Source organism: Scatophagus argus, chromosome 22 (genome assembly GCF_020382885.2).
Source record: "Scatophagus argus isolate fScaArg1 chromosome 22, fScaArg1.pri, whole genome shotgun sequence".
Classification (NCBI taxonomy): domain Eukaryota; kingdom Metazoa; phylum Chordata; class Actinopteri; family Scatophagidae; genus Scatophagus; species Scatophagus argus.
This window is the reverse complement of record NC_058514.1, coordinates 15,132,477-15,157,204: the sequence shown is the minus strand read 5'-3', so window position 1 is coordinate 15,157,204 and position 24,728 is coordinate 15,132,477. Positions and strand designations below refer to the sequence as shown.

The window sequence follows — 24,728 nt, the reverse complement described above, 5'->3', positions numbered from 1 at the left end:
GTCGTAAGTGACGGAAATCTGTTTTTACTAGTTAAGGCATTTAGGGCTGAGATCCTCATTAACCTGACATGACAGACAACTATATTTAGTGGAATCACGTTCAGTTACACTTCGCAGTAACTGGCTGGTTCAACAACCCCTCGGCTTTGCGTTGTGCTGAAAAGGCTGACTGGAAGGCTGTTTAATTCTTTATGGCGCAGTCTATTGCCTGAACAGGACAAAATATATACTGACCAGTCGCAGGTTGGCTCACGACTGGCAGCTCAAACACAGCACTACATTGTGACTTGAACATGAAGCCAATGTTACCTGTCACATAGCTAGAATCAGGTTTATAAGCGCTGTGTGTGAAACCTGTAAAACACAAAAGTTACCAAAAAAAAAAAAAAAAAAAAATGGCTACTAAGCTCTCACTGAACTTTCACAGAAATGTTAATATGGGTTGCAAGTTTTCGGTAAAATTAACAAAATTGTAAAAGAAATTTTAAATAAGTATCTGACAGCAAAGCTTGTTAGTTAACCATAAGAAAATGGTGCCCAGTCCATCAAATGAGTAAGTAAGTAGAAATGACTTTTTCCACTGTTTGTGTAGCATCTGGCATCTGACAGGCTGCAGGAATTAAAGTTTATTTTAATTTCTGATAATGGAACCTCCATACATAACCTTAACTGATGATGCAAGTGCCTAAACATAACATAAGTCTTGACACTCTGTGACTTGCCAGATTATATAACCGACCAATATTTGCTTGTTATGCTGCTAAAAGAACATAATATGCAATGTATGTGTGAGACGTTGTGTGAACTGACCCTTTAAGCAGAGACGGCAAACAGCACATTTTCTCAGTGTAATTTGGTGTAGTGGCATGTCATGTTTACTTGGCATTTCCTGTCTTTGACATTTTCCCTCCTTTTCAATTGCCCTAATCATGGTGACCTGTTCCCCATTTGTTTTCCCTCCCTTGTGTACTTAGTGTTTGTGAAGGAGGGAGTCCTTTGTTTGCCACTTTATATTTTGCACCTTGTGTGGCATACATTCCCAGACTTCATGCATTTTTGAATCTTGTTTTGGGAACCTGGCCTTTTTCTTGGATTTCATGTTGCCTGCCTAAGCTTCATGTAAGCCTTTTTCTACTTCATCAAACCTCTGTACTGTTTTATCTTTGCCTTTAGTGTCTACATCTGGGTCATTCACTTCTTAACATTCTCATTGCATGAGTGAGAGCCATTTTATAAATGGAATACTAGTATACATATTCCACGCTGTGCCTGGATCATACAGTAGGCTAATAAGGATGTTGTGTAATCTTCACTTTGCTAAATCACAAAACACTGAACGCTAATGTAGATAATAATTAATCATTTCCTTAGCTTATCAGTGTCAAAACTGATTAAACAAAATGAAAATAAATGTTTGACTCATTTTTAAAGATTCGTGTCTTCAAGCAGGAACCAATGGGTGCCAACAAGGGTGCAAATTCAGAAAGTATTGAAAGACAAACTTATACAGTGCAGGTTTGGGTGGAGTATGCTGACAATAATAAAAATATAGAATATGCAGGCCTACAGTTGAAAGGGGGCTACCATCAAATACATACCAAAACTTCTCCCATATATTCCCTTGCCCCCCCCTCCCCGACGGTATACGTTCTCTCCATTAGCGTCTCTATTATGCATTATGTAATAAAGCTATTTTGGCAGCCTGTAATATACAGCCTTAGAATGCTGTGATCCCCCTGACCCTGAAAAACTTACTGAACTTACAGAATGTCTAAATTTACACCAGGCCATTACAGTCAATCACTGTAAGGCTGCAGAGACGTGGGACAGGCAGTTACCTCCCCCCGCCTCTCAGAGCATGCAGACTATGGACGACAGAACATGTGATTGCAGTGTCGCGTGCACTTTTCTCCAATATGAGCTGTCTCAAGTGTTCCCTCAGTGGGATGTGTGGCTTGTATCCCATGTTCGTTTCTTCCCACATATGAAAGTTTCAAATGGTAAATGATATTTCACCCAAAGCCTATAGCAGCAAATTCTGTCCATCTGCCTCCTGTGGCAGTGCATTAAGACGACCAGACTGTGTTAGCTCTCTGTCTACACTCAAAGAAAATGGAAACTGACAACAGGATTTATTTTGTGTTCTTGTCTGCTATATCTACACTGTGTCTACATGCAGCCACCTTTCTTCAGTACTTTTTTATTCAAACTTCTGAAACTGACATAGGTGTGGGAGGTTTTGCATGGATTAGTATAATTGCCCTGTGGTTTACCAAGGACAGTAACCTCTGTCTCTTTTCAAATTCCTGCCCTGGCTCCTCTCCTTAGGTAAATTAACATGTTCTTGCTCAAGTCACTGACTCACTTCCATATTCCTGTCTCAGCAAAAACCACCTAACAGATAAAGTTACACAATGTGATTCTTTGACACAGAATGAGAATTGTCAAGGGTAAAACTGCTACTGCTCATATTTTGTGGAGGTTTTTTTGTTGCCACCAAATCAACAGAAATAAAGAAAATATTTGGCTGTTTGGTTTAACTTAACAAAGTCAAATGAATTCTATTTTAATAGAAGTATTGTGCTTTATATATATGGACCAAAAGTCCTGGCTCACAGTCTCTGTTCCGGTTCATCTGAAAGGTGCTGGATGGGGTTGAGGTCAGAGCTCTGTGTGGGCCAGTCAAGTTCTTCCCCATCAAACTTTCTCTCAGATGAAAGTGACATTGAGAACAACAATGAAAGAGAGACTGACAACGTGGACACCTGCGGCTTATAGACAATTGCGACCTATATATGTACAATTTTTTTTCTTTATAAATTTAGTGGGTGCAGCTTATATTCAGGTGTGCTCAATAGTCTGGAAATTACGGTATTTTCTTGTTATGTATACTTCACATTATCTCCCAAAATATAAACAGGTGGTACAGTGGAAAATTAACTTTTAGCCCTTTTCATTGCCACTCTGTTAATCCAAAATATCCTTCATTTCTTATCACAAACTAGAATTATAGTTAGTACTGTGGCTGAGGAAGATGATCAGGTGGCCTCACACATGGTTATGACAAATACATGAGGGGCAATCAGCACAACAGCCTGAAGTTAAAAATTTCTTTGAAATCATGAGTCTCTAATCCAGTGTTTCTTAGCGCTGCCCTGCATATTTTAGATGTTTCCCCGCTCCAGCATGCATGATTCAGATGAACAGCTCGTTATCAGGCTTCTGCAGAGCTTGACGATGAGCTGATCATTTGAATCAGGTGTGTTGAGGGAGACAGGTAAAAAAAATCTGCTCCGTAGCACAGTGACTCATTTGGTATTCATATAGCATCTATTTACTGCGCTGTTTTCAGTCAAACATTTGATGAAGTTTTTGATAAACCAGTAGCAGTTGCAAGTTTAGTTTTCAACTTGACCTTCAGCTTACATCGTACTCTTTTAAGAGTTGATCTGTAGATTCTCCAACACCTAATGACAACATGGCTGGTTGTGTTGCATGCTGCATTGTTTCAGGCCTGAAATGACAAAAATAAACAAGTTTATGAGGTAAAAACCATCCACTCGCCTAAAACATGTCATGTCTGCGATTTTTAACTCTAGAAGGCTTATATTATTATGAACCTTTACTCAGGAATGCTGGATATTTTGTCTGAGGGACCAGTCTAATTAAGTATTTTTTATTTATATAGCACCAAATCAATAATAATAATAGTACTAGCAGTTGGTGTCAAGCTCATCCACAGCGGGAGGTCCAACCACGATCCACAGAACCTGCAAGACTTTGAGGAAGAGGTCATGGTAGTTCATGGGACATGAATGTGTGCAGAAGAAAAGAGAAGTTCAGTCCATCATGGAAAGTCTCCCAGCAGTCTAAGCTATGGGCTAGCCTAAGCCAGGCTAAGGGGCTTAACAAAGACACTAATTCTTTACACTAACACTTGTGCTGTGAGCACCTCAAATGAAATTCCATTCACTTTCATTGTGCAGGGGTGGAAGCACATGTTTCAGAGTTCAAGATCTGTCATTTGGGCAACTTTCTGCATTGACAAGACAAGACAAGCCAAGACAAGGCAAGACAACTTTATTTGTATAGCCCATTTTTACAAGCAGTTCGTCTCAAAGGGCTTTACATAACATCAGCAACATCCTCTGCCCTTCGACCCTCACATCAACTAAGGAAAATCTCCCAGAAAAATCTTTAACAAGGAAAAAATGGGAGAAACCTCAGGGTGAGCAACAGAGGAGGGATCCCTCACCCAGGACGGGCAGACGTGCAATGGATGTTGTGCATTGCTAGATTCCATTATAATAATAACTTAGAACAAAGAACAAGAACACAAGAAAGAACAAAACAAGAATACCAAATAAATAATAATTCAAGTAGAATTGATACAATAATAAATAAATAAATAGAAAAAGAATAATCAATTCAAATGAAAACTACAGCTGCTGTGAGTTGGGACAGGGTAATCTGAGTTATAAGATGTTTACTCCACAGCACCTGGGTCTTGAACTCACAACATTTTCCACCAGTGGACCATCATGATCATGCTGAGCTACACAGAGAAGTCCTTTGAGTAGGCAGGAACTATGAGGTGGCCTAACGTGGTTATGACAACTACAGCCGAACTGTCTGGGCCAAAATTATCACACAACCTTGAAGTCATGTCTCTGATTTACGAATTCAGCACGAATTCAGAGCAGGGGTGTCAATCCCGGTCAGTTCCCCGCACCACTAAAATGAAGTCAGATAGCACAAATTTGTTAATGTAAACAGCCAGATTTTGGAATTGACTTGACTATGAAGTTCATACATTCACTGCAGTAAAGTCACATTTCTACACCCACAGTAGAAAAGTCAGATTTCTGCACACACAGAGCAGAATGTAATCCGCCACACTTGCTTTACTGTCATTTTTATAACTGATCACCTGCTAACAGGCTTTTGTATTCAACATAAGGCTTATCAAAATGAATTCTGGAATGCAGGAAACTGGTGACTGCAGTGGACAGTGAAGTCAGGTCGAGTGATAGTAGGCTGACTAGTAGATCCTGGTTTTGTTGGTGTTAATTGAAAAGTACTTCATGATTTAATTTTCCTACATAAACACAAACCTGGAAGTAGAATAACCCTAGCAGTACAAATACAAGTAATATGTCCTAAACACAGTATTTCAGTAGCAGCTATATGCTACCAAGGTGTCTTTAAGCAAGAAACCTAACTGTCTGGATACTGTAAGTTTGAACCAATAAGTTAAGAGGAAAACAACCCAAAAGCCTTGAAACCAGTCTCTAGTTATCTATCTAGTTCTTTGTTATCACAGCGTTACAGCCCAAACTGCTGTCAGCTGACAGATGAATATTGTGCATAGTGTTCTCCATAGCCACAGTCGCTGATATTCTTAACAGACAAACCAGCTGACTGACTAACAACTACTTTAGCACTGTCCGTTTGCATCATGCATTCCTAATCAGAACTCACTGCTGTCTTATCCAGGCTCGTTTGCTGACATAGCTAATGTAGAAGTCACACACTGTTCTGCATGCTCTGTTGAATTCATCATGCTGTCTTGCACACTTCACAGAAATAACTTTTTGTCTATTTTTTTTTTTTTTTTTTGAAGTCACAGCAAATTAATTTTGCAAATTGGTAAGAATTCCAAAATGTGCTACACTTTGCTAGGCTTGGAGTGTCATTCCAGAGAGAATTTAAGGGATTATTAGTATACGATGGTTGAAGGGTGTAGGTCCAAGAGCCACTGCAATAAATTCTTAGGGTGTCACATAGTGCTGTTTTGTCACGTCTATTGGTGTCTCATATGAACACTAAAGGGCATTCTCTGCATCTGATGATGACGCACTGTGCTTTAAGCTAGCTCCAGTGTAGATCCCTCTGTGTGTGACTAACAGACAGTCAGAGAAACTGCACAGTGCAGCATAGTATGTTTTTTTTTTGTGTGGTACTTTCACTTTACTTGACTATTTTTACTTCAGCTGCATTAGATTTCAAAGCGAAATACTGTACTCATTACTCAAGTGCATTTTTTTAAACCATAGTTGCTGGTTACTAGATTATGTCATAGATTAAACAAAACATGTATATAAAGCATTTTGAATTAACTCCAAATTGACCAAGTACCATGCATAAATAATGACAGTCCAGTAATAACACTAAAGGAATCACTCTGTATAATAAGTAGGTGTACGTGTCAGCTCCTACGTGCTGTCTCTGACGCTTGCTGTAGCTGACAAAGCAATCTGCTGTTTCACTTCTTGTGAGTCACTTCTCAATATGAATACCAGCTGCATTCCAACATTGTCAGTTGTACATACACGTGCATTTGGACATCAGAGGTGTTTCAATCCAAAGTATTTATTGGAGATACGGTGTATCAGTGTGTTACTTACGTAAAGGCTGGCCCTGAGCTGTGTCGCGTGTTGGAATGTAAATGTTATGACAGTGAAAGAGGGTCAGCGTGGATCTAGAGGCCTCTGTGGACAGGTGTGTGAGGTGGGGACAGTCTCTGCCTACTGTCTGTTTACCACACTCATATAAATGGACGGTGTGTTGTGTGAAATACTTCTGGTATAGTGTGCTTCTCCTTTCTATTTAGAAAAACATGACTATTCATGACTGATTATCCTTTTTAGGAAGGAGAGAAGGAACAGGTCTGCCATGACCCAATGGAAGAAATTCATAAAAAGAGACTGACATCATTTGGCTACCCCTGAGTTGCCTAAGCACCATGATGAGGCACAGTTCTCTGCAGCCATCACTCGGCTATTAGCCTTCTGGGTGCTTTTTATAGTCTCATTTTCCTTATTGATTTGCTTGTATGGTCCCCAGATTAGACTCTCGTCAAGCCTCACCTCCAGCTGCAGTGTAGGTAGCTGTTTTCAGCATAAATCCATGCCCACCTTCCTGACCTGCTAAATGCTTCAGTAGCCTCACCAAACGATGTCTGTCTTATTTTTGCTGCTGAGCAGGTAGTGTACAGCTAAAAACAGCTGCCTGCTGCTGCTGCTGGACACAACACATTGATAAGAGCAGTGAAGCAAAACAGTAAAACTGCAGAACAAAAAGCAACAAGCTGCAAAACTGGCAATAATTATTTGTGGGTCTGTCACATTACAGATTGTTACATCCATCATATAAAATACTGGTTAGGGCTTGCTGTGGGGTAGCAAAACCAAAGTTTGATTGACATCTATTTAGAGCTGCAGTTATTGGCTGATTAACTGATAAACTGCTCACAAAAGAATTAAGCAACTATTTTGATAATCAATTGTTTCAGTTGGCAGTCGGCACGGTGGTGCAGTGGTTAGCACTGTTGCCTCATAGCAACATAGGTTTTCTCCTGGTACTCCGGCTTCCTCCCACAATACCAAAAACATGCACATTAGGTTAATTGGCTATTCTACATTGCCCCTAGGTGTGAGTGTGAGAGTGTGTCGTTGTCTGTCTTTGTGTGTTGGCTCTGTGTCGGCTCCAGCCCCTCCACGACCCTGATGGATAAGCGGTATGGAAGATGAATGAATGAGTTGTTTCTGTCATGTTTTATTTTTATATTAAAATGAATAAAAGTTCTCAGATATGGAGATTCATTGTTCTTCTTGGCCTTACGTTAAAGTAAATTTAATATTTTAGAGTTCAGACCATTGACTGGACAAAAAAGACATTTGATGAAGTCACCTTGTGGATATTGTTATGGGCCTTTTCTAACTGTTTCCTGATCTTAGTTCAAATAGAGTAAATGCATTCAAGCTGCAAAACTGTTACATAAAAGAGTGATTCCAAGCCTTTTTTTGTAAGATATGTGAGTCTGATTCTTTTAGCGATGAAGTTCAACGGTTTATCCATTACTTTTAGGTAATTATGCTAATTATGTATCCAATTATTATTATTATTGTTATTTTCAAAATAGTTGAGCTACTCTACAGTCTCTCCATCGTCCTCTCTCCTGTTAGTGTCAGATCTCAGATTTACAATGAGTATATCCTGTGTCTGTATGATTACATTCCACTGATTGTTGTGGAACATTTTACTACCCTTATGTTTGCGCAGTCCATAAAGTCTGCTGTCTGCTATAAAATGTAAAATGTTGCTTTTTCCATCAGGCAACATGAACCAGATCTGGCCTACTGTGAGTTTCCACTGGTTAGAAATCATTGCAATAAGTCATCTATGTCCAGCCGCTTGACCTGACCAGCACTTGAGTTAGTGGTTTTCAGTGTAGACACCATGTGCTTTTGACTGTCAAGATGTTTTCTTTACTTTTTTTTCATTTTTTTTTTCACTTGTATTATGTTAGTTACTTTGCTGGTCTTGAAATGGACATGAGGTTGTCAGTCTATCATTGTATGTGACTCTAGAACTACAAGAGTCAACTCATGGCCTAAATTGCAACTATAAGGAGAGGTCGTCTACTGGTATGTGACACAGTTTCTGCTGGTTGACATGCATCAGCTGCAGACAGGATGATATGACATAATTCAAGCTGGTGGACTCTTTGATATTTGTTATTTACACAGTGATAAAATGCAAGAGCAAAGTGATAACAGAAAAGCACAGCGAAATTTAAACTGAGAAGGAATGTGTGTTTCTAATTTTGGCAGGTGAACTGATAAAAATCTATGGAGGGCCTGATTAGACCATCTTGAGGTTGCAGCCAGAGGCAGCATTGCTCTTCAGAGAGAAAAAAAAAATCCTCTGTGCCCTCAGTTTGGAGTTCTTTAGTCATGGTACTTCCATGAAGTTGGGGGACTCACAAGACACAAATTTAAGAAAAAAGAATAAATAATAATAAAAGCTATGTATCAAAGTCTGAGTTTTGCCTTCTTTGTCAAGAATTAAGCTCCAAAAACCTACAATCCACATAATGCAACGCAATGGCTGCTTTATTACCCCACCCCAGTGACATCTTAAAGGTTCATTTTTCTAACTTTTGAAAGTTTCAGATTAGTGATGTGCCCCTTTAAGCCTACTGCATTAGCAAAAGGCTGCTGTCATGGAAAAGTCATGAACAGTTTTACAAATCCACCAACATTAGCTTTTTATTTTGTTTCAAGTCAGCTGACAAATGTACAGTGTTCTCTCTTCTTTTAGCTCTGTTTTGGTCTCTACTCATGAGGGAAATATTAGCCTATGTAGCTGCTAAACACTGCTCCACCGTGTTCTCCAGCTAGTTGCCAGCTCTGTCTGCCTGCTGTTTGGTGCTGAGCAGATACCGTATTTGATACATTGTTATTAAAATGATGATATTGATTATATAGATATATATTTAAAGATAAGAGTAAATATATGAAGTAGGTGCATTTTTTTGGTGTTTCTTATTCTCCATGCTTTTACATTAATTTCTAGTGCATATATTTTAAAGTTTGACTTTGGACAACTTGTAAGGTAACTAATTAACTGCTTTGATAATTTATTCAAGACTAAGTACTATGTTTCAGTGAAGAGTAGCATAAGGGATTACAACTTAAATTGTCTCTTTTCACTCTTATTTTGAGTATGATGGGGGACTGAGATCAGTTTGGTGTCTCACTGTTCAGTGCCAGCATATAACCACGCTTGTACACAGTACGCTACGTGCACATTTCAATCCATACATACAGAGACAAAATGTCTGAGGTTTAACGTCTTTAAAAAAAACTCATGGTCCAAAGTGAAACCCACAGGAATTTCCCAAGTTATCAAAGGGAGAAATACACACAGGACAGTGAAAAAGTATCTTAGATAAAAATAAAATGTTTCATATATGGATAGGTTTTAAATTTAAGGAAAAACTTGACTAAATAAGTAGAGATACACTGTATAGTAAATGCAGATGCTCCCATACAGAACTTTAGAACATAAACTGTGGGGAAAAAGAGGGGTTCTCTACCATAACGTTAAAGCCACTTCAGGTCAACTTACAGAGAACGAGTGAGGCTTTTTGGGTTTGAATGTTCAACTCAACTTGTGTGTTCAAGATCAATTTGCTGTTGGTTCCAGCTGTAAAAACAAGCAAATAGAACTCTTACGTCCTTACACCTCACGTCCTCCTTCTCTCCTGTCCTTTGCCGTATGAGAATCGTACCAATAGCTTGCGTGCTCTCGACCAAACCCCCCGTCACTCATTAACCCTGTCCAGTCATACGACCTGTACTGCTAACGTGGCTGCTGTCAGGAGATCATGCCCTGATTATGTTTCTCAATGTTTCATTCACATTGTCCCCTGACCCCCATTACATTGGTTAGTTTCGTCATGCAGTGATTTGTAATGATTGACTTCTTTGGGGACTATTCGGTCAAAACAATTTGGTCAAGGGCGCAGTAACATGGAGGAGGGTGGAAGTGATTAGAATACCTTAAAATGTAAATACTGAATAACATCTTTTGCATGTTTTTGGGCATTATAGCCTCACATGGATGCTCGCATACACACATACATTCTTAAATCATACTCCATACTCCATCACACTACAGTGCAGTTCTTTATTTTACAGAGTGAAGAACATTATCAAACAGTAACATTTAGACTACAGTTAAGACTTCCTTTCCCACCATAAGATCATGTTTATGGAACAGTGGAAAAGACGAGATAAATAGCCTTTGGTGACATATAGATATTAACATGTAAAGATAACTTAAATACATTATTTTCTTTAAATAGTTTGGCTATATATATATATTTATTCACAGGTGCACATGATGTCCACAGTCATCCTGTCGCCACATGGAGTGCACTGACATCTTCAAACACAGTCACTGGCAATCTAAAATGCAACATTTACAACAGAAACCTCGTCCAATTTTCACAAGTTCATTAAAATGAGCAAAATTCACGAAACTATCGACACGTGTCTGCATTAAAGTGCTTTCCTGTGACACTAAAGGAGATCATGTGACTTTTACATGGAAAAATCAGCAAAAACAAACCTACTTAGATCTTCCTGCACCTACTGTATCTCACAAAACTGACAGTGACATTTTCTACACTAACTCTGCACTCTTTCCTCTTTGCAACAGAGAGCCATGAGAGCTCTAGATGTTTTCCATGGGGAGGTATTAGTGGTCGTGCACAGTTTGCTCACACAACTTGACGTGATGCAACATCTGACGTCACGAAAACATAATGCGCAAAAGAAAAAAAACAGAGAGCGAGCACAATGGTCAAGAGCACAGATCAAATAAGGGAGATAAGTGTCCTGATATGTACAGCAGCTCAAACACATATGCACACACACACACACTCACATCGTGTGTGTGTGAAATAGTACATTTTAAAAAGCAGAGAGATCCACCAGGGTTTTAGAGCGTTTGAAAAGCCTTTTAATGATCTGTCACGAGACATTGATTAGCTCCATTACAGCAGAGAGAATGGCATGTTTCACCTCAGCAAGCCTTTGAACAGATTAGATTTAAGACGAAAGAAGCACTGATTATTACCCTGTGACCTCCAGGCCCCAATGATCACAGACAGAAGAGAGAAGAGTGGGACTGAGAGACTAAAGAGAGACTAAAGACATAAAGTAAAATCAGAGGACACAGACTGAGATATGAATACATTATTACATGATGTAGATCACATACTGTAAAGTCATTTGATTTGTCAAGTATTGCCAGGTATTTGGTGAGTATAAACTGTAAGGCTTTTAGGAATATCAAACTTAGCAAAAATTATCTGCAAAATAACAAAAACATTTTGAACAAATAATAATCTAGATGACTGCGCACACAAGGCAGAAAATGGGCTAACAGTTTGGCCTACATTCCTACAAAACACTCAACCACTCTCTGAGCAAGTTAAGATCGGGCTACTGTATAGTAAAGCCTTGAAATAGAACTAAGTATGTAAATCATATGGAATATAATTGTGTTTCTCACAAAAAGTGTGTGTTTTATAGATATGGTGGCACTCTCTGAGCTGAAGTTTAAGGCCAAATTTCAGTATGCTTGACGAGTAGAGCTTGACCTCAGTTATTCTCAGTCTGTCATCTGCCCACCATTTCAGAGACAGACATATATAGAAAAAAGGAGCCGTTTGGATTTCCTGCTAAGCTATTTTGCGAACGTGCTTGAAAGTGGGCACTCTAACACCTAACATTTTGGTTGCTGTGGTCTCTCATTAGAAACCCGCAATGTAACTAATTTAAACCCATTTGACGCACTACATGTGAACAACGAGGCTTCCCATACTTAAATCTCTTGTCATGTATGGGATATGAAAAATATCAGTAACTTTTTGTAATTTGACATGTGCTAACCCTCATGGGTGAAGTAAGTATAAAACATCTCTTGGGCTTCCAACCCCCAGATTGTGAGAGAAAAAAAATGTTAATTTGTAAGAACATTGCAAAAGACACTTATTTTTCCATTGAAAAACTCTGCTTGATTGGCCATTTGCTATAAGGCTTTAACGTAGTGTAATTATTTTGTCAAATGTAAGCAGATTTTTTTAAAAGGGCAGGTTGCACAAAATTACAAAAAAAAGAAGTTACCTGTGGTTTTGTTTGCCCAAGATATCTTGAGATTTCTATGTCAAGATATCTTGGGCAAACATTAATCATTACAGTAGAGGCCAGTGGAATTTTTTTCTACAGGAACACCTCTTTCCAGAATAAGAACCAATGTTATTCCAAAATACGCAACTTTATTTTATTTTTTTAACCTTTTTTTTTGTCATTTTGGTGAACCAACCCTTTCAAAATTTAAAGGCTGCTGGTGTGCACATGTGTGGCTGCCACATGCCTTGCTTTTTATTTATTAGCATTGAATGTGCAGACCATGGGAGACTCAGGGCCCCCCTCCCCTGCGGCGGTGGTACATATGACTGAAGTGATTAGGTCAGGTTTATTAAACTGCTGTCAACCCAGAGTCCTGACTTGCAAAGGGAACTTATGAATCACGTGAAAGGGCTAATATTTCAGTCTTTGCCTCCCGCAGGGAAAGTGCCAGCAGTGGCGCAATGAAGCCCTGATCCCTGGCTCCAAGGTTCACATTGCCGCCTTCTGTGCTGGCCACTATAATGCAACACTGAAACTGATCTATGTCAATTCTTTCCAAGTCATTGGATGTTGACCCTCTTCTTTTCTTCTTTTCAATGTGGAGTTCATGTATTTAAGTCCTGACTCAGACTGCTCTTCAACTCTGGTGAAAACCAAGTGCTGTGGCTGGTTTCAAATGTAAACTGTGGTCCTTAAACACAAAGTCCTGCTGAGTGACGAATTCACAGGTCTTCTGAAAGCTCATGGAATACTCCAGGATCGCAAGTATTCACACTGAAATTATAAAGGCAGTTGTGAAATGACCCAGGAGTTCAAAAATGTTGCCATTAAACAAGGGGTAAAAGGGTTCATGGGGTCATTGACGAGATCTTTGTGAACACATTGGTTTTGACAGTGCTCTGGCTCTGAGCGCAGGTTGAAATCCACATTAGGGGCTTATGGGTTTGATCAATGAGCAGTGGGATGACCACCGATGGGGAGGTCAGTTGGCAGACAGGACTAGGCCACTGAATAGTGTTGAGGACAAGCCTTCATTCTTACATTAACAGCATTAGGACATCAAACTCAAGCCTCTTGGCTTCGGTTGAGCATTCAGGAGGGAGAACCAAAAAGACTTTGACAAGGCTTGAACGTCCTTCAAAAGGCAAATGCTCTCAGGGCGGTGGGAAAAGTCACATTTGGAGTTTCGAAGGCAGATTCAGTCGGTCAATCTTGAATCTTCTGAAGCAGGACAAAGCTCAGGGAAACACAGCAGTCTTTTAAGAGGAGTATAAGTGTCATTTTGAAAAATACATGGACTACATCAACTCTAATACAAAGGCTACCAGTAACACATTAAGAGATAAATAAATGATATATAGACAGACTTGCTGTGGGTGTTCAGAGGTGTCAGCTAACTCATCCATAACTATGGGGGCTCCTGGGATTGATGGGGGATGAGTCTTCTCTGCCACTCTGACCAATGAGCTGATAGAGCCGGTGGCTGAGGTTCTGCACCTGGCATGTTCCCAGAACGCAGCCCACTCTCATCAGCTGGGCGTGGTGGGGGTAGTGGTGACTACGTGATCCCATGTGGGCATGGCGACGGACTCTCAGGATTCCCCTCTCAATAGGTGACGTCTTAGTGGGTTGTGCCCATGCAAGGTTTGGAACAGCTATTCTCATTCCTGAGGCTGGTTTGTGTCTCAAGAAACCACGCAGCCATTTTGGAGACAGGCTGGGGGCTGAAGCGGAGATGGCGACGTGAGTCTGGCTCCCTGACGATGAGGCTTCGTCCTCACTCTGGTCATTAAATTCGTTGAGGAGGTCCAACCTGGGGTGAAAAGAGAAATAGGGTGAAAATCTGTCCTGGTAACGGCAGCTAACATGCACTAAATGTATCTATAGTTGAGGTTAGTGGGAATGCTCTAGTTTTTCAGTTGTTTGCATCAACCAAGTTTTTGGTCAAATAAATTACAGGATCACCAATCAAGTAGTTGCACTAAAGGACAAATATGTCAACCTCATGGTGGTGCCAAAGAAAGTCAGGGAATCCCTAAAGCCTTCATCCTCTCGGCACCATGAGTGTCTGTACAAAATCAGATGATCAATCCTGTTCAGTTTGGCCAGCAAGACTAATGAAATAGTCACAAAGAAAACTCACAATCAAAATTATTGCTGGGATAGAAGAATAGAAAAAGTATAGAAAGAAGTTTCTAGTTTAAGAAAAAATAACTTTCATCTGCCAGCACTGTTAATACAGTGTAATAGCAAATGTTGTAAGGGCACAGGTAGTTTCTACAGAAATCTGATTAGCCGTACCAAGCTTAGTAAACAAATCATTTTACCTGCTGTCTGAACACAGCATGGCTCTCTGCGCAGTTATCCACGTGGACATCACGCTCATCTCTTAATGCACTACATAAAAGTTAATGGCTATGTTGGCTAAAACAACATGTACTCTGAGTCAGCCTTGCTTATTACATTACACAATCAAAATGCTTTTTAATGCCCAGCTGGGTGTCAGTGGTAGCTAAGGGAGATTTAGCCTGGCCAGCCATGTGTCAGTGGTGCGGATGATCTCCAAAGGCTTACAGTTTTAGTTAGATTATCTGTAGTAAGATGATGAAGATCAATTTGTTTCAGGATTTAATAAACCTTGTTCTGCCTTTGCTCAGTACATAATACATTAAGTGAAACTGCAGTCATCTCTTGGCCAATAGACACACACTGTCACTATTTAAAGGGTCAGTTCATTCAAATTACAAAATGACATATATTCTCTTTTTAATTAATAATGTACATGGAAAGATTTGTGGCAGACATTATTTTTATTTATTTATTTTTTTCCAGGGACTATTGTGCACAAAATCAGATCTCACTGTTCTGCTTAAGACTTCTTTTACAGCACATCAAACTAAATGACCTGTTAGGGTTGGACGGGCTCTTCCAGTGCGCACAGGCCGTTCAGCAAACACAGTGCCTACCAACGGGCCATCTGTTCATTGTTTGACAAAGACAGTCCCTTCTAACAACTTGACTCTGCAGCTCCTCACTGAACTGTCACTGCTGTGTTTGTGCAGCACAGTGTGGCTTAGGTCTCTGACTGTTAGCCTATCACCACTGCTGGAGGCTGTAGAGAAGTAAATAGAAAAGTGCTGTTTCTCCGGGAAGCCAGAGATAAATATGATGAAAATGTAATGGGATTTAAATAGAGAATCAGGGCAAATATATCTGACATTTGCTTTTCTGAGTCAAAGTGGAAAAAAATATTCCACTGCTTCAGGTTTGGCACTATTTTCCCATGGTCTGAAAGGCAGAAGCCGCAGATGATCTAATTATAAAACTTATATTCCACTTGTGAAATGCTGACTTGTGTTATTTCACCATGAACACTCACTCATTGTTAGACATCACAACAGATGACTTCTCTCACAGTCTACGTGTTATGATGGCTCTGGGACTCCTGTGTGAAATGTGAAGCTATTGGTTTATTCAGTTGCTTCAGCTGCTGGCTCACTGCTGACAGGTCTGGTAGCTTGTAGGAGACCTGCTGTCCAACAGTGGCAGTGGCTGAATAAATAGTTGTCTAAGGCCAGGCCACAGACGGAGGCGAGCACTATTTCCAGGACAGACCTCGGCGTGCCATGGTGCCACATCACCAAGTTACACCCACCTGGTCTGCACAGTGAAAGTCACATTTGACAGCACAGGAAAGCTATTCACATGGGTGACAAGATAGCAGTGGTGGCTCTGCACCAAATTCCATGTTTTTGTTTCATAGCTTGTTTATAGAATGCATATTTTGTGTATTTCCATATTTATATTTGTTCTGTCTGCATAGTGTTTTCACTGTTCTTACACTGTTTAGGGTGGGTTCAAAGTAGGTGATACTTAATGTGATTCCTATTCTTACTTCATTCTTTTATACAAAACAGAACTGTAATCTGTGGTTCTGGATGACTTTCTTTTCTTTCATTTTTTTTTTTTTTTTTTTAGCAATTTTGATCATGGAGGTCAAAAGTTAAAAGAGTGAAAGAAACTCATCCCATCTATAATAGAAACAGCTTATACCAAGGCCTGGATAACCCCGCTATCGGGGCCCAGTGTTAGCTGCGGGCCCCTCTTGACCCTTCCCCGAGTAGATAATAATAGTTGCCTCCTTAACCCAGAAGACAATGGCCATGATCATTTATGTCCCTAAAGTGCATTAATACAATCAAATTTACAAAGAACTCAGAACCACAAACTAGCGGCAACACAACAAACCTAGACCCTTTGGAATGCCTATTGAGAGGCACAACTGCCCTCACTGCTGCGCAGGCTCCAAATGACATCACAAGCGCGAGATGGCAGTGCTCGACCATCACTTGCAAGACATGCGGCTCAGTCTACCAAAGGACTTTTTAACTTACAATCTAACATAAATTCCCTATCCCTCACACAGGATTGGACTTTGCAGGTTTGCATCGTAATCTCTAATTTCCCGGAAACCAATCGGCTAGTAAGGACATCTTTGTTAGCTTGCAGATGGCCACAAGAACCCCATGACTGTACTACAACAATTATATAACAATATGTAACAATTATTGCTTTTTATATAATGTTAAATATGTTTGTGTTTCTTAAGTGTTTGGTCTCCGGAGGGCTTATTTGGTTTTCGAGATTTATCCCAGATTTATCACATTAGTACTTTATAAGTATTTCTCTACAGGCAAACTGAAATGTCACATTTGATTTTATTAGCCATGTGAGGTATGTGTAATCCAGGAAAAAAAAAACAAAGCCAAGTACTGAGTCAGTCTGCATACAAGCAGCTCCAGTTACATCCGCCTCAAAATGACTTTAAACTGCGATGCTTTTTCTTCCAGAAGTTAAAAGAATCTCTCTTTCACTCTGTCACATCTGATCTCACACAACAGGTTAATTTGGCTATTAAGAGCCTAATCTACCAAATCAGGAGTAAAGGAGATCTACATGATTGGCAGACGATCAAAGAAATCTGAGCTACTTTGTCTTTAATTGTCCAGCCCACTGTGGTTTTCAATGCTTTGTATGATCTCAGCTTAAGGGCTTTAAACTAAAATTCATTTTGACGGAATATGATTTCTAAGGATTTCACAGTTCGACAAAAGGCCATGCTGATCTCTCTGTGCTGCCTTGTTTGGTTTTTCTTTTATACTAACCTCGTTGCTGCTTTTAAGGTGAGGAATCAAAACTGTCCCACATCTTGATGACAAGCTTCATCACCAGTCCTTAGGGGTGCCATGCTCTCTGCAGAGAGGCCATGGCATCGCTAACCCTTAATCCCAACACTAACCCTGCAGAGGTTAATCTCCTACTCTAAGGGCTGGGTATATGTCCTCAGAGCATGTCGGAAGACAAAAGTGCTCATAACTGTTCAGAACAGCCTCACTCAAAGGCGGGGTAAAAATTCAACTCTCATAGAAATAGGCAAGAGAGTCTCATGCAGGCAAAGTGAAACCTTTCAGCTGTTCAACATGGGACATATGTTGGGTAGAGGAATTTCTGAAGCCATTCAACCATCTTCCAGGTACTTCTTATGAAGCATACCTGTGCCTTCACTGTGACTCCAACCCTAACTCCCTCAGATGAGGAGCCTTCCCTCAGTCTAACCACAGTACCACATTACCAATACGCTACACAATTAATAGAGAGGCTGAAGCTTACCAAAGGCAGTCTTAATCAGCAGAAAAATATGGCACATTCATTTGTAATCTCCCACTAGGCAACAGTAGGGAGATTGTTGTTAGCAAGAGGCAGGACAAAAATAAAGGAAAGGTGATTTATGTCACATGAAACACTGGTGCTACTTGTTTGGGAGCGGTTCTGCTTTGATAACCTCCACAGTGGGTTGTGATTTACTTTATGCAAGCAAAACTCAGTGCAGCCAGTAAATTATACTTAAAGACAAGCTAAAAACTATAAATCTGCTCTGAGACCACATTACTGCAATGTAAGTAGACAGGACACATCAAACAACACCAGGTTTCCCCTTGCCCAAGAAGCCACCTTTGTTTCCCTTAAGGTTTTTGATCCACACTCCCACTATAAGATACTCCTTGTATATAATATATACAGCTGACTGTACACAACAGTGTGACTTCCAGTGTGGAGTGGAAACCTGCTCTTTAAGGATGTGGAGGGTGGAATTTAGGTCTTAGCCATTAATCCACAGTGGAATTCTCTGCCTGCTTGGTCGGAGCTCCTCCTCACACTCCTCTACTTCAGCCTGGCTTTGGTCAGATTGACCCCCATGGAACCATACGACTGTTTATACCCTATATGTCTGAGCAGTCCAAGCCAAAATCCCTGTTTACAACATGCAACAAGTTCCAGAAGACATATGAGAAGAGGAGTCTCTTGAGATTATTTACAGCGATGGAAATGCTAGTTTTCAACCATTCCAGATGTATAAAAGTGGTTTTGTGAGCTGTGCATTTCTGATGTATACACATAGCATGTGCAGCACAGTTGAACCAACATCAACAGGAAGACACCCTGTGTGAGGTGAATGCTGGTAAATATTACACTAAGAGTATCTACATTGGATGTCTGAACCACACTTTAGTCCTACAAGAGCAAGTTAATCATTTAACAGATCTTTTGGGGGAAAAACATGACTTTATTTGGCCTTGAAAAAGTTTAAACAAGCTTGTATCACAACATATACACACAGACTCATTTGTCATGTCATCGTACCCTAGTCCAGACAGAACAGAGGCATGTACCAAAAGCTTGGCCGCAAATCGGCTTACATGTCATCCGTCTCAAAGCGACGAGCCACTTCCCACTTCTGGAATCTGCATTGTAGAGCTGCTTTGCTGCTAAAGCCGTATTTAACTTATTGTTTGGCGGCGGATCCCGGCTATTTTCCCTTACAAAAAAAACCCACAAGACGTTATGTAAAACGACAATGAAGGGTATGCGTTGCGTGTGATCCCAGGAACATGCAATTTCTCCTTGTTTGGAAAGCACCCATCAGGCATTGTCAGAGCGTCTATGTGGGTTTTTGTCGTGTCCTTATCAGGACACATGGGGACAACATGGACGCAAACACAGAACAGGAAAGGAATGACAGACATCTAAGCTCAGACACACTTAGCGTCCAACAGGAGAGAATAAATGCACACTAGTCATGCCTGTTATTATCATGCTGTCAGTATCTGGTGGTAAAAGAACAGGATGTGCTCTGCGGAGTTAAGAGAAGAGGGAAAATTTACTGCCCTAATTAAAGCTAGATAGGACATTTATGAGAGATGTGTAAAATGTGGAGGCTTGTGAAGCAGCAGAAGTGATTGGGGGGGGGACATTTGTAATAACTGTGATTCCCTACGTTGCTAAAGCTCTTAATGAGATGACACCACCCCATAACAGATCCTCACTGAATGTATCGAGAATGCGATCGCAGGAATCAATCAGGCTAAACCACATGATCTGAAGTAATGTGATATCTCTAATGGGATTTATTTAGGATTAAAGGAGGCATCCAGGTGGTGGTAGAGAGGAAAAAACTACTGTTCCGCTACCACAAAGATCCACCCCAAGCCGCGCTGGTTCCTACTTGGACCATAGAGCACAATTGTGTTTGTGGTGGGACATGAGTGAGGGATCATGATGGTTTTGTTTCTATGGAGGTGATTTCTACTGGTTGCTCAGGGTTTAGCTGAGGGGCCTCATTTATAAAAGGGACTTACAACGAATTTTGATTTTAACTAGGACTTAAGCAGAAAACCATGTATAAGTAGTTATTTGTACAACCTTACTCTGACGTGGAACTGATCTTATCTTTAAGCAAAGTCTAGACTTGGCGTACGTGATTTTACTCTTGTTATTTCAGAGTATTACAGTTTGGAATGCACAGGGGTCTGTTAACTTTACACGAGCTTTGTGAACAACGTGATGGGAATTATTAATTAAAAGCATGAGGAATTTATAGACCCACAGTCATAATTTTTGAACACAATGAATCACTTAATCTTTTCATACTGAATTCTTAAGCAGGGCTATTTCTTTTTACATCAGCCACAGTTAAGTCTTTCTGCCTCTCCTTTTTCGCAGTAGCGCCGACACACTCCCGAGCTGCAAGTTTGGCTTTGTTTGTCAACCCACTATTTAGTCCACTGAATATGTGTTGCCTGGCTTCAGTCTCCTCTACCATCACAGTGACCTTGTCTTCAAAAGAGTTTGAGTTTCTCTTTTGGTCCATGGTTATTCCTGACTAAACCCTCAATTTGCTCCTGTTATATAAGGGTGAAATCACAAGGCAGGTGCTATCAGTTGAAGTTAATTTGAAATTTAAAGATCACAGGTGTGTAACTTACGAAGGACATCGACAGAACCTTCTTAAGCAACGTTTTTATACGCAGCATCTTTTACAAACTGAACAAAAAAGCTTATGGAATTACCCTACTCTGTTGTGGATAACAAGGTCAGGGGGGGGGTAGATTAGATTAATCAAGAAAAAGCGTAATGTCCAAAAAACAAGTATCCAAATGAACAAAGCAAACATTAAATGCAGATGACCCAATGGAAGACAAACAAGATGGCCCCTCTTACTTACTGGAAAGATGGGAACAACAGAGATGGGAATCAGGGGGGATTACGACGGTGCTGGGCAGGTGCAGTGGAGGAGCAGCACAAACAGGGAGCGGATACAGGAGGATCGCCTCCCCTTGTTTCGATTAGGTTTCAGGAACAGGTGTTCACCATTTGAAAACACACACACACACACGTACATCTGCAGGAAACTTCAACTCCCAGATCTTGTTACACTGTTATATTATCAGTATTAGATGTTCTTTAAAAACCTTGCTTGCACCCTGCTTTCATGTCGCCACTCTGCTTCTCCAATGTTTGTGTCTCTCTAACTGTAAAATAAAGGCAAAACGCAAAACAAAAAGCGACAAAAGCAACAAGAGATGTTGGGTGACCTTGTGTTCTAAGACGTACACCATAACATCCCTGTGACCCGCGTAGTGAAAGTAACTTACACTCAGATTGCAACTGACTAGTGACTGTCGCTTGCAAACTGCAGTCAAATTAGGGAGTCCTACTATGCATGCTCATGCATGGCACATGCACTCTCTCTCTCTCCCTCTCTAGCCTAAATCATCAAATACACGAAAATAACCTATAAAAAATTCGAATGTTGCTCCTACGAGCACAAAACACAACCAGTAACACCACTGCAGTGTTTTTAATCTGTCAACATCTGCTTTACTCAGTCACAAGTAGAAGGCGAGAGTAATTTCTAGAGAATGTTGAGTGTGGGTCTTCAGAGGCTCCGTGTTTGCCTTTGCCTAGGGCCCCTCATGTCCCAACATTGAGCCTCCCTCACTGACACTGATTCAGATGTGGGTCCAAAATACACCAGAAGAGGGCGATCACACACCAAGTCATCCACGTTTCTCACTGCTCCTCAACAATGCAACTCCTCACACATATTGCATCGCTGGCAGGCCTCCATCACACATCAAAGTGGGCAGAGTGTACTGTATGTGTGTTGGACTGTTAGTATGTCAAACTGGTTGTTATGCTGTTGCCTAATGTTTTATGCAGTGCTCTGTGATTAAAAGCTCTGCTACTTAAGGGGTGGAAAAGTACAGGTGCCATTCATTGCCTAACAAGATCCTTTACAATGGTCCATGTTGGTATTTCTGACCAGGCTATTCATAGAGACAAACAGGTTTTCCCACCTCGCAAATAACAGTTTTCCATACAGAATCACGGGGAGATTAAACCAAACAAAACCTCTATAAACAGCTGCTCATGTGACAGCCTTTGGCAAGAAGAAGAAGAAGAAATCATTGCTCTGTAGAGTAAATGCTCCTGTGATACCAATAAACTGCCTTTGCATATTCGCCACTGCAATCAAGGGTCACATTTACCGCAGATCTGCTGTAAAATGTGCAAAGTGAAATAGATTTCACACTTTACTTCCTATTTCAGAACATTACCCCCATGCCCTCACGATCAGCGACTTTCAACTTTAACCTACTTTAGACTTTACTAAAAAGAGTGAGAGACGATTATGGAAAATGAAACAAGTTACAAACTGTTACAATCACCGTTAGGTTACATAATTCAGTACAGAAAATGGCTTTTCGTTTGGTTTGACTCACTTAAGGTTTACAGTTCACAAGGAATATGAAATAGCACCATCTAACAGTCCCGTATCTGATCTGGTCTCTGGCATGGCTGCTGCAGAGATAGGAAAAGTGTTTTATTGTGTCAGGGGGGAAAAGCCTTTGACCTTGCAGTCTTCATTATCTGCCCGACACAACAACACAGAACTCTCATTTTTACACACAGTTACCCTGATGTGATTTATTACAAAGGCTACAGGCCAAATGACTTCCAGTAATAACTGAACACAGTGACCAAACACTACCCACACACAGGAAAGCTGGAGAAAAAGTGAAAGTTGTAAGAATGCTTCGGTCTCATTTCGGTTCAGTCATAATTTTGAACAAAACAAGATTTCACTAGAAAACCGCGCACATATGGAGAAAGGACTCCACGTTAAGGTATGTAAAAGCATAATGTTCGCTTAAAAGAATAAAACCTACATGACGTATTTACTCATTAAATGCTGCTGTCACAAAAAAAATGCACGTCCAACACGTCTTTCAACACTTAATAACGTCATTACAGCTGATTTAGTTAATAGTGGCAGTGCGCTCTAACCCTCAGCCTTACAGGTCAATGGTGCCATTAAGTATTAGTACCCAATCGCGCAATAATACCTACATTAACTGTAGTGCGGCTCCAGGTGCGTTTATCAGGTAAGTTTAAGAGTCCGATTCAGCCAATCAGACACGAGGAGCGGCTCTTTGTGCTTGATAAAACAGTAGCCCAACAAGTCGTATTTCCTACCTGCTCCGGTCGGGACGCTCCTCAGCCGGTAGAGCCAGTAGCTGCTGGAGGGAAACCAGGCTGATGCAATACACAGTCAGCGGGAGAATGGACCGCATCTCCGGGTCAACTTTAACTTTACACCCTCCCTGAGAAGGAGGGGGCGACCTCAAGGACTGGGTGAAGTTGAAATCCCCAAGAGAGGGGAAAAAATTAGGGGGAAAAAAATAAACAAATAAATAAAAATGTTCCAGAAATGCTGATGCTTGGTTCAGATGTCCAAACTTGACAGTGAAGACTGTTGATGAAAACCTTGGAGAAATCAAAAGCAATAAAATGATCAATTAAACCTGCTGCTCAGTGCCAACAAACAAGAAAAGAAAAGAGAGCCGGCATTTTAAAATTCCACAATGAGAAACTTTTCAAACACACAATCTACAATAAAACAATGGCTTCTTCATCAAAACCTCTGCTTATGAACGTCTCACTCCATTACACTCATTAAACCTGTGCACCAGATGAAGGCTTTACATTTTTCTGAAAAAGCCCAAAATGCAACTTCAACCCAATATGGAAAATGCTTTTGCAAACTATTACATTTCATGAATAAGCTTTCTCATCGCATAAGTAAAGAGAATCCCTTACCTTCTTAGTATTTACAGCTCAGAGACTGAGTAGACCCTCTAGTTGATTTTTTTTTCCCCTCTGAATCCAAACGTGTCGGTCAAGTTTTCCAGTGTGAAGCTGAGCGCCTTCTGACATTGTGGGTTTAAATAGCGAGTGGGCGGAGTCCATGACTCAAGTGCCGACGGGCAGAGGTGAAAGGTGTATCATCACTATCTCCCATGCTAGGAATATGCTATTATTATGTGGGTGGCAAAAAAAAAAAAAAAAAAAATCCCCGCAGCACGTGTTTAAGGAAACTACATCACTATTCCTTTATCCTTATTCCTATTTTCCTTTTATTCTATTCATAGGCCTAAACTATATGACAGAAAAAAAAGTTCCCGTGACGTTGCTAAAGCTAGCTACTCAAGAAAAGCTAACTCTTTAGCTAAAGCTAGCTGGATCCCAAAATATGGAAGCGTCATGATAACCACAAAATGAATACTGAGCACCATGTAATTACTTTAAAGTCTCAGTATTTGTGGTAGTAATTTACTCCTAAGCGTTATAGGAATATTGTAAAATATTGTAGTGATGCAGTTCCAAAGCAACACAGAACACATAAAAGCACAACAGAAACATAAATCCTTACAGAAAACATTGCTGCTAGCTAAGGAAGCTAACAATATTAGGACTGTAGCAGTGTAAAGTCCTCTACGTAATCACAATCAACCATGTTCATTCTTAGGAAAAATAGCTCAATTTTCATGAATTTCT

The 24,728-nt window shown here is 40.4% G+C and overlaps 1 protein-coding gene across 1 annotated transcript; it reads right to left on the bottom strand.

The window, feature by feature from the left end:
* Window positions 1-10,462: 10,462 nt before the first annotated feature.
* Window positions 10,463-24,125, bottom strand: adm2a (adrenomedullin 2a). The gene is made up of 3 exons (XM_046379193.1): window positions 23,991-24,125; window positions 23,367-23,657; window positions 10,463-14,301 (listed from the first exon to the last, which is right to left on the bottom strand). The coding sequence occupies exons 2-3, from the start codon at window positions 23,462-23,464 to the stop codon at window positions 13,887-13,889; spliced, it is 513 nt and encodes a 170-aa protein (XP_046235149.1). The 5' UTR covers window positions 23,465-23,657; window positions 23,991-24,125; the 3' UTR covers window positions 10,463-13,886.
* Between the last annotated feature and the right edge of the window lie 603 nt (window positions 24,126-24,728).

What these genes read in the sequence shown, in the direction of transcription:
- adm2a (XM_046379193.1), bottom strand. Translation starts at nt 23,464, where the DNA reads ATGCGGTCCATTCTCCCGCTGACTGTGTATTGCATCAGCCTGGTTTCC. An exon ending in GAGCGTCCCGACCGGAGCAG is followed by an intron (nt 14,302 to 23,366) that starts GTAGGAAATACG and finishes TTTTCACCCCAG; the next exon opens with GTTGGACCTCCTCAACGAAT.